The sequence below is a fragment of the Leucoraja erinacea genome, unplaced genomic scaffold (genome assembly GCF_028641065.1).
Source record: "Leucoraja erinacea ecotype New England unplaced genomic scaffold, Leri_hhj_1 Leri_695S, whole genome shotgun sequence".
Taxonomy (NCBI): Eukaryota; Metazoa; Chordata; class Chondrichthyes; order Rajiformes; family Rajidae; genus Leucoraja; species Leucoraja erinaceus.
The window spans coordinates 1-9,730 of record NW_026576614.1 but is presented as its reverse complement, the minus strand read 5'-3'; the positions used below and the strand labels follow the sequence as shown (position 1 = coordinate 9,730).

The following is a 9,730-nucleotide window of genomic DNA, read 5'->3' as shown; positions in this document are numbered from 1 at the left end:
GAGTACAGGGGAGTTGACAACTCACCCACGTGGTTGCATCCCAACACACTACTGATTCCTGGAGCGTCTTTGGCCTAACCCGAAACAAATCTCTCGCCATATCACCTTAGGCCTTTGTCCCTGGGATCGGGTAACATTAGTCATGGAGCCGCAGAGTCACACAGCACAGGCGCTTCGGCTGAGCTGTGCCGACCATGATGCCCCTTCTCCACTCGTCCCACCTGCCTGCGTTGGGCCCAAATCTATCCGAAACTTTCATATCCATGTGCATGTACGAATATTATAGGAGGATGTCACAAAATTTGAAATTCGACTCTCGTTCTGCCTCAACTATCTAATCTGGCAGCACGTTCCATAAACCCACCCCGCTCAGTGTGAAATATTATTTACACATCTTGATTTAATTGATCGGGTTTAATTTATGGCCTCTGGGTGTTAATGGCGGAGGATTCTGCAGTGCTGTACCATTGGATATCACAGCTTGGTGGACAGACTCTTTGTGGAAAGAGGCGATTAATGGCACATGCGAATGGTTGTTCACCGATCCTGCCCCACACTCCATTATAAGGCAAGAATCGGATACAATAATGACTTTCGAAATATATTTGAACAGCTATGTGGATTGAAAGGATTTAGAAAGATGAGGGCTAAATGCATGCACTGGGACTCGCCAACGTGCGTTGACAAGGTGGGCCGAAGGGCTAGGGGTTCACTGCTCTACGACTCGATATGGAAAGTACAATGAATACAACTGCCATGTGATCCCAGAATGGGCTGGTGGGTGGATGGGAATGGTGAAACTGCTGTAAATGTTGGGCTCTGCTCGCTATTTCGAGGAACTCCTGCAGTGATGTACTGGGGCTGTGTGGATTAGCTTCCAATAAACCATTCAGCAGGACGATGCCTGGATTGTCAACTACAGTAGGACATTTGAGCTACGTGGTTGCATTCTCTGGAACGCTGGAGGTTGCGTGGACTCCTAATAGACGTATATAAAGTTAAGGGGCACACATAGGATTAACAATCAGAACCTATAACATAGAAACATAGAAAATAGGTGCAGGAGGAGGCCATTCAGCCCTTCGAGCCAGCACCGCCATTCATTGTGATCATGCCTGATCAACCCCAATCAATAACCCGTGCCTGCCGTCTCCCCATATCCCTTGATTCCACTAGCCCCTAGAGCTCTATCTAACTCTCTCTTAAATCCATCCAGTGAATTGCCCTCCACTGCCTTCTGTGGCAGGGAATTCCATAAATTCACAACTCTGGGTGAAAACGTTTTTTCTCACCTCAGTCTTAAATGACCTCCCCTTTGTTCTAAGACTTTGGCCCCTGGTTCTGGACTCGCCCTACATTGCGAACATTGTTCCTGCATCTGGCTTGTCAGGTCCTTTTATAATTTTATATGTTTCTATAAGATCCTCCCTCATCCTTCTAAACTCCAGTGAATACATGCCTAGTATTTTCAATCTTTCCTCATATGACAGTCCCGCCATCCCAGGGACCAATCTCGTGAACCTACGCTGCATTGCCTCAATCACAAGGATGGCCTTCCTCAAATTAGGAGACCAAAACTGTACACAATACTCCAGATGTGGTCTCACAAGAGCCCTATACAACTGCAGAAGAACCTCTTTACTCCTATACTGAAATCCTCTTGTTATGATGGCCAACATCCCATTAGCTTTCTTCACTGCCTGCTGTACCTGTAACCCAACTTTCAGTGACCGGTGTACATGGACACCCAGGTCTCTCTGTATTTCCCCCTTACCTAACCTAACCCCATTGAGATAATAATCTGCCCCCTTGTTTTTGCCGCCTAAGTGGATAACCTCACATTTATCTATATTATACTGTATTGTACCCGTCATATACGGCTTTCCCCGACGGAGATGCGACTTTTTCAACGTATCTCTTCTGCACAGCGGCTTTAACATCGTGGAGCTGGGAGAAAAGGAGGACATTAGGGATAAGTTATTTGACTTCCATCACAGTGGGGAATGTGAGGTCGCCGAAAAAACAAGATGGACGTGCTGCCCGCACTGGTGAGGACTCGGAGGGAGAGCCGAGAGTGCGGTGATCTCGGTGTTTTGCGGGGACATGCCTCCCTGAGGACATCCCGTAGTGTGCGAGTGTGGACGGGACGGCTTTCTGAAGAAGGGTTTCGGCCCGAAACTTTGCCCATTTCATTCGCTCCATAGATGCTGCCAAAGAGGCTGCTACACCCGCTGAGTTTCGCCAGCGTTTTTGTGTACCTACGGCTTTCTGACTGTTCGGGCGGACAGGGACTGCAGAGAGAGTGACAGCGGTCGGTACAACTCTGGTCACATCACGGTGAAGGACATTGAACTGATGGCTTTGGGTCTCCGCTTATGCTGTGGCCCTGTGGATTCTCACACACCGCTGTGGTGGCTGTTTAAGTCTACGTGTAATTTGTATGTGGTTATGTATCTTGGTGTTTTTTTTGAATGACTGTTGGCAAATCAAATTCCGTGTATGTTTACATACTTGGCTAATAAATTAATTTCAATAAGGATTCGACGATATTTAATTTGCCATCAGCAGATTATAAGCGCCGGAAATCAGTCTCCACCCACACAGGTTACATAGCCCCTCCCACTCATTATATTCCGGTTAATAAAGACAACCAGAGGCTCTGGTTTCCAGATACTGGAACCCGAGCGGCTACCGGACTTTGCAGACCAACTCGAGTGGGTCTGAACCTTGGCTGCTCGCCTGTCCGGAAGAATGGCCCCAGCGCTGCACCTACTGTGGCCTCTGCTGCTGCTGCTCCCTACAGGTGAGACTCGGGTTGGTTCACGACTGATTATGTGCAACGAGGCTCGTTAAAATCTCCACCATCATCGGTGCTCTACGCGTCTTTAGCCTTCTGTGGGCTCCAGATCACCCAGTCGTTTCATCCGTTCATAAGTGATCGGCCATTCAATCACGGCTGATCTATCTCTTTCCCCTAACCCCATTCTCCTGCTTTCTCCGCATAACCCCTGTCACCCGAACGAAACACGGATCTATCTATCTCTGCCTGAGATACATCCATTAACTTGGCCTAAACCGCCGTCTGTGGCAATTAATTCGCCTCCCTCGGACGAAATAAACTCTTCACCATCTCATTCCTAAATAAATATCTTTTATTTCTGAGGCTTTGATGAATGTTTTTATTGTGTTTTGTTGAAGGTCTCCTGGCGATTCCAGTCCTGAATCAAACCCCAACTTCCGGACCCGTCTCCGCGGCACAGACCGCCCGCTTAGAGTGTCGGATGCAGAATGGAAATGTTGCAAGTTACCATGTATATTGGTATCGACAGCGTCCCGGGGAGAGTCCAAAGTGGTTGGTAACGTATGAAACGGATAATGATATATACCGTGGCAGTGGGATCACAGACCGGTTCCAACCGTCCAGAGATACTTCCGCCAACAGCTACATCCTGACCATCGGCACCGTGGAGCCCGGAGACGCCGCCGTCTACTACTGTGCAGTGTGGGAAAATAATGTGGGATTCATCTTCAGCCCTGGGACTATCCTGGAAATAAATAGTAAGTGACTCCCTCGTTCTGTTCCCATGAATCCCCTTTGCAGTCGTTCTCATTCCCCGGCGCTCGGTGCATCCCCAGTCCGGGAACGCTGGACTTGTATCTGCGCGCCGTAAAAACTTGCTCTGTCTCTACTGGGCGCGGGAGGCCATTCTGCCCAATCGGGTCCGCTCCGTACGTCAGCGGTCGGGAGAGTATTCCCGCCAGCGGGGATTCCTGCATCGTTACACAAGCCGCAGTTTGCGACAATCAAACGCGTTAATGTTGGGGAAACAAGGAAGACAATTTGCAGGCATTCTGATGAAAGACATTGAGGAAAATACCGGGCAGCGGGTTGGGCGAGTCGGCTAGAGAGTGTAGCGGGAAAGGACGTGTTGGTGCGGGCTCGGGGTGAATCCGGGATGAACCGGTCGTTTCATCGTCTCTCCACCTCTCAATGGCTTGCGGAGCCGCGCTGCGTCCCCCCGCTCCCCTTGCATCACCTGACAGGGAGTGTTGGATATCCGGAGGCCTCTCCGGTACCGGTACTTCCCGCCATAACTCCTTAAAGTGGTTGCTGCACATTGGCTCAACGGTAGATACGTTGCCTCACTGCGCCAGATTCCCCGATTCGAGCCTGACCTCGGGTGCTGTCTGTGTGGAGGTTGCAAGTTCTCCCTGGGATTCCTCCGGCTGCTCCGGTTTTCCCCCACATCCCAAAGACGTGCGGGTTTGTAGGTTAATTGCCCGGCGGTGAATAGCCCCTAGTGTACGGGGAGTGGTTGAGAAGCGGGATATCATAGAACTAGTGTGAACGGGTGATAAATGGCCAGTGTGGACTCGGTGGGCCGAAGGGCCAGTTTCCATGCTGTATCTCCTAAAATAGCTACATTCGCAAATTCACATTCAAGCGAATTCCAGAGCTGGGGTCAGTGTGTGGCGCTGCCGGCGGTCTCCATCAACTAACAATGCCTCTCTTCTCTTCCGCCTCTCTCCCCCACACAGGTAGCGAGTCTCGGAAGCCCTCGCTTCTCCTGCTCCCTCCGTCTCCGGAGGAAACTGGCACGGGCTCGGCCACACTCAGCTGTCTGGTGAGCGGCTTTAAGCCGGGCCTCGTGGCGCTGCGCTGGGCCGTGGACGGCGTGGAGACGGAGAGCGGGGTGACGACGGGCGCCGTGTCCCCGGACGCCGAGCAGACGTACAGGCTGAGCAGTTACCTGCGGGTCCCCGCCGCCGCATGGGGCAAGGGCACGAGCTATTCCTGCAGCGTAGCCCACAGCTCTCTGGGCTCGCCTCTCCGCCACACCGTCTCCTCATCCGCTTGCGCGAACTGAGTTCGTGCCATTGGCATCGGCTGCCAATTCTCTGCTATGTTTAACACAGAGAGAGCTTCACTGTGGTCTGCCGCCACATTGTGCAATGTAACCTATAGCAATGTCCGCTTCTGGGAACAACACGAATATGTAATTATCTCAGAGATCTGTGCGAATTTCGTTGTAGATTTGTCTCCAGTTCTATGTGTCTTACTGCCTCTGTCTGTAGAATGGGGGCAGATTCCCCTGTAGACAGTAACCGTGTTGTGATTGGATCTGGTGTAACTCAGCTCTCAATAAAGAGGAAAAACTGCAGTGTGATTCCATTGGTCTGTTTTCACTCGGATCCTCGCAGTACATTGAGGGGTTTGGGGCAAAGACGTGGCGATCAGGAGCCGCCTTACACAACTACAGCCAGTTCCGCTCAAACGGCTGATTCCGCTCCTCTTGATCAATCCCACTCTGTGTCTGCACCGACCTCTTCCCCCCTCTCCCACCTGCCGCCGTCTGCCGCTCCCTCTATTCTGCGTCCCGTCTCTCCTACCTCCATCGCAACCTCACGTGTTTATCCTACTCCCCATTTCCCACCTATAGCCCCTCTGGATGCTAGTTGCACAATCTCGCCGCTCTTTGGTCAAATTTGTGGGAGGGGCTGGGACACACACGCGAACACACACACACACACACACTTGAAACACGGAGCTGGACTCATCCGCTCTGATCCATCCGTCAAATTTTGTCCGTTCCGTTTGTAATCCGATGCATTCCGGGCACGTTGTTGGATTCTGAAGCTGCCGACGCTGCAATATTCAACATGTCGGAGGGAGGGAAACATAATTACGTGACAAAAAATAAGCCGAAGTCGATCCTTGGACCATTCAACGTGATCATGGTTCACCTCTCAACCTCGTACTGATTTCGCCAATTAACTCCCAGCCGTGATCTATAATTGTAAGGAAAGACGTGCAATGCCGGAGTAACATCGCTGCTCAGGCAGCATCCCTGGAGCACGTGGGTAGGTGAAAACTCGGTTAGAGACCCTTCTTCAGATTTAGCTCCGAACCTAAACGTCACCTATCCATGTTCTCCATGGATGCTATCCGACCCATTACCAATGTCTATCCTTGGTCAACTAGCATCTGCAGTTGATTGTTTGCAGTTGCCGCTATAAATGCACGAAGTTCTCAGATATCAGTAATAATGTGACGCTATCTCTCGGGAAGCATTCGCTACTGAGGACAGAGTGGGCGAACACTAAAGTACATAAAAGCTGACCACCGGGTTGTCAATGTTTAAGAATGAACAGCAAATGCTGAAACATCGAAGGTAGACAAAAATGCTGGAGAAACTCAGCGGGTGAAGCAACATCTATGGAGTGAAGGAAATAGGCAACGTGGTAGGGAATTGAAGAATACAGTTGAACAGAGGGATCTGGGTATAACCGTGCATAGTTCCTTGAAGGTGGAATCTCATATAGATAGGGTGGTAAAGAAAGCTTTTGGTATGCTAGCCTTTATAAATCAGAGCATTGAGTATAGAAGCAGGGATGTAATGTTAAAATTGTACAAGGCATTGGTGAGACCAAATCTGGAGTATGGTGTACAATTTTGGTCGCCCAATTATAGGAAGGATGTCAACAAAATAGAGAGAGCACAGAGGAGATTTACTAGAATGTTGCCTGGGTTTCAACAACTAAGTTACAGAGATAGGTTGAATAAGTTAGGTCTTTATTCTCTGGAGCGCAGAAGGGTAAGGGGGGACTTGATAGAGGTCTTTAAAATGATGAGAGGGATAGACAGAGTTGATGTGGACAAGCTTTTCCCTTTGAGAATAGGGAAGATTCAAACACTTCAGAGGACATGACTTCAGAATTAAGGGACAGAAGTTTAGGGGTAATATGAGGGGGAACTTCTTTACTCAGAGAGTGGTAGCGGTGTGGAATGAGCTTCCAGTGGAAGTGGTGGAGGCAGGTTCATTGGTATCATTTAAAAATAAATTGGATAGGCATATGGATGAGAACAGAATGGAGGGTTATGGTATGAGTGCAGGCAGGTGGGACTAAGGGGAAAAAAGTTGTTCGGCACGGACTTGTAGGGCCGAGATGGCCTGTTTCCGTGCTGTAATTGTGATATGGTTATATGGTTTTGGGTCGAGACCCTTCTTCAGACCGGTGTGAGGGTGGGGGGTGGGCGGGAAGCGGAAAGGAAGAGGCGAAGACATGCTGAGGGAGAGATGAGAAGGGGAGGAGAAAGCAGGGACTACCTGAAATTGGAGTATAGTCGAGATAGCCATGGGAGTCAGTGGGTGTCGGTCAGTACATCTACTTACTGGCCGACATCTGCTATAAACCCACTGACTCCCATGGCTATCTGGACTACACTTCTTCCCACCCTGCTTCCTGTAAGGACTCCATCCCCTACTCCCAATTCCTCCGTCTACGCCGGATCTGCACGCAGGATGAGGTGTTCCATTCCAGGGCATCAGAGATGTCTTCATTCATCAGGGTTCCCTTCTTCGATTTAAATCTTTTTATTTGAATTTCACAGCAATTTGCATACATACAATGATAACAGACAGTGACAGTCAAGGCATAATTGTGCAACAGTATGTAAGTGAGCCTCAAAGCCCTTACACTTACCCACCTTCAACCCACCCGAATCAGGTCGGAACCAAACGGGGACAAACAACACTCACATACATACACATCCACACAAATATGGTAAGATAAACGAAACAAAAAGTACTGAAAAAAAAATTTAAAAAAATAAAAATAAAAATTTTAAAAAAGGGGTCACTAATAACAGTAAATAAGTAAATAATTAAATAAATACGTGTGGGGAGGGGGGGGGGGGTTAAGGGGAAAGCAGCTGCAGTAGAGCAGAACTATGGTGGAGAGCACTCAGTCCTCTTCCGAGTCCAGGGACAAGTTGAGAGTGTTAACAAGTTCCAAGAAAGGGTTCCATGTATCTAGGAATATCTTGGTAGAGCCTTTGAGAGGGAACCTAAGTTTTTCAAGCTTTAAATTGTAAAGCACCTCCTTAATCCAGCGGGCGTGTGTCGGGGGACAGGTAAGCCTCCAGTTAAGCAAGATCAGTCTCCGGGCTAACAAGGTTGTAAAAGCTAGGACCCGTTTCACCGCAACATAGAGGTTGGTGTTGGGAGGGGTACCGAAAATGGCTGACAGTGGGTTTGGAGGAATAGTCTGGCCGTAGGTTCTGCTTATCAAGTCGAAAGCACTCCTCCAAAAGGCTGCTAGCTTAGGGCAAGACCAAAACATATGGCTATGGTTGCAGGAGATTGATTACATCTGTTGCAGGTGTCCCTAACTGCGGGGTAAATTCTAGATAATCTTGCATTTGTGTAGTGGACTTTGTGAAGGACTTTGCATTGGATTAGGCCACGACGGGCACATGTGGAGGAAGAATGGATCAAATCCAAGGCAGAGTCCCATTGCTGGTCTGTTATTTCATATTCAGCTCACCCTCCCACGCAGCTTTTAATGAGGTATGAGGTTTCAATATAACCGACCCTAACAAGTTATACAAAACAGAGATGCATTTCTTCCGTTTGGGATCTAGAGCTAAGATGGTATTGGTCAGGGTCTCAGGGGGGCGATTTGGGAAATGGGGGAATGTCTTCTTCAGAAAATTCCTAATCTGGAAAAAACGAAAAAGGTGGGAGTTTGGGAGGCTATAGTTGGACGAAAGCTCCGCAAAAGACGAAAAGATGCCATCCTTGTATAGGTTTTTGATACAACTGATACCGTTGCTATGCCAGGTTTTGAATGCGTGGTCTGTACTTGAAGGTTTAAAGATGTGGTTTTTAAGCAGTGGGGTCAAGATGGAAGGGCCTTGTAAACCGAAGTTTTTCCTGAGTTGACTCCATATCTTGAGCGAGGGGGACGCAATTGGGCCTGCACCCCTCTTCTACTATAGCTGAGGCTCTCACCAGGGTCTCCTCTATACCCCGCAACTCTGCTCTCATTCCCCAACCCCCAACTCGTAACAAGGGCAGAGTACCCCTTGTCCTCATCACATACAACAAATAATTCTCCAACTTTTTCACCACCTCCAACGGGATCCCACCACTGGCCACATCTTCCCATCTCCTCCCCTGTCTGCTTTCCGCAGAGACCGCACCCTCCATAACTCCCTGGTTAATTTGTCCCTTCCCACCCAAACCACCCCCTCTCCTGGCACTCTCCCTTGCAACTGCAGGAAATGCTACACTTGTCGCTTTACCTCCCCCCTCGACTCCATTCAATGACACAGACAGTCTTTCTTGGAGCGGCAGAGGTTCACCAGCATCTCCTCCAACCTCATCTATTGCATCCGCTGCTTTAGGTGTCAGCTGCTCGACATCGGTGAGACCAAGCGTAGGCTTGGCGATCGTTTGGTCCAACACCTCCGCTTGGTTCGCAATAACCAACCTGATCTCCCGGTGGCTCAGCACTTCAACTCCCCCTCCCATTCAGTATCTGACCTTTCAGTCCTGGGCCTCCTCCATGGCCAGAGTGAGGGCCACCGTAAATTGGTGGAGCAGCACCTCATATTTCGCTTGGGCAGTTTACACCCCAGCGCTATGACCATTGACTTCTCCAATTTCAGATAGTCCCTGCTTTATCCTCCCCTTCTCAGCTCTCCCTCAGCCCACTGTCTCCGCCTCTTCATTTCGTCTTCCCGCTCCCCCACCCTCACATCAGTCTGAAGAAGGGACTCGACCCGAAACGTTGCCTATATCCTTCCTCCATAGATGCTGCCTCACCCACTGAGTTTATCCAGCATTTTTGTCTACCACCAGGTTGTGAATGGTCCTATTAAAGACAGGGCTTTATTTCATTAATACATGAGCATTTATTGATCGTTTCATTAATTAGACACACT

At 49.3% G+C, this 9,730-nt stretch overlaps 1 protein-coding gene across 1 annotated transcript; it reads left to right on the top strand.

Annotated features, from left to right (window-relative positions):
• Positions 1-333: 333 nt before the first annotated feature.
• LOC129694501 (immunoglobulin lambda-1 light chain-like) lies at positions 334-5,162 on the top strand. Its single transcript, XM_055631217.1, has 3 exons — positions 334-2,803; positions 3,199-3,558; positions 4,540-5,162. Exons 1-3 carry the CDS (start codon positions 2,752-2,754, stop codon positions 4,866-4,868), a joined length of 741 nt encoding a protein of 246 aa, XP_055487192.1. The 5' UTR covers positions 334-2,751; the 3' UTR covers positions 4,869-5,162.
• The last annotated feature ends 4,568 nt before the right edge of the window (positions 5,163-9,730 follow it).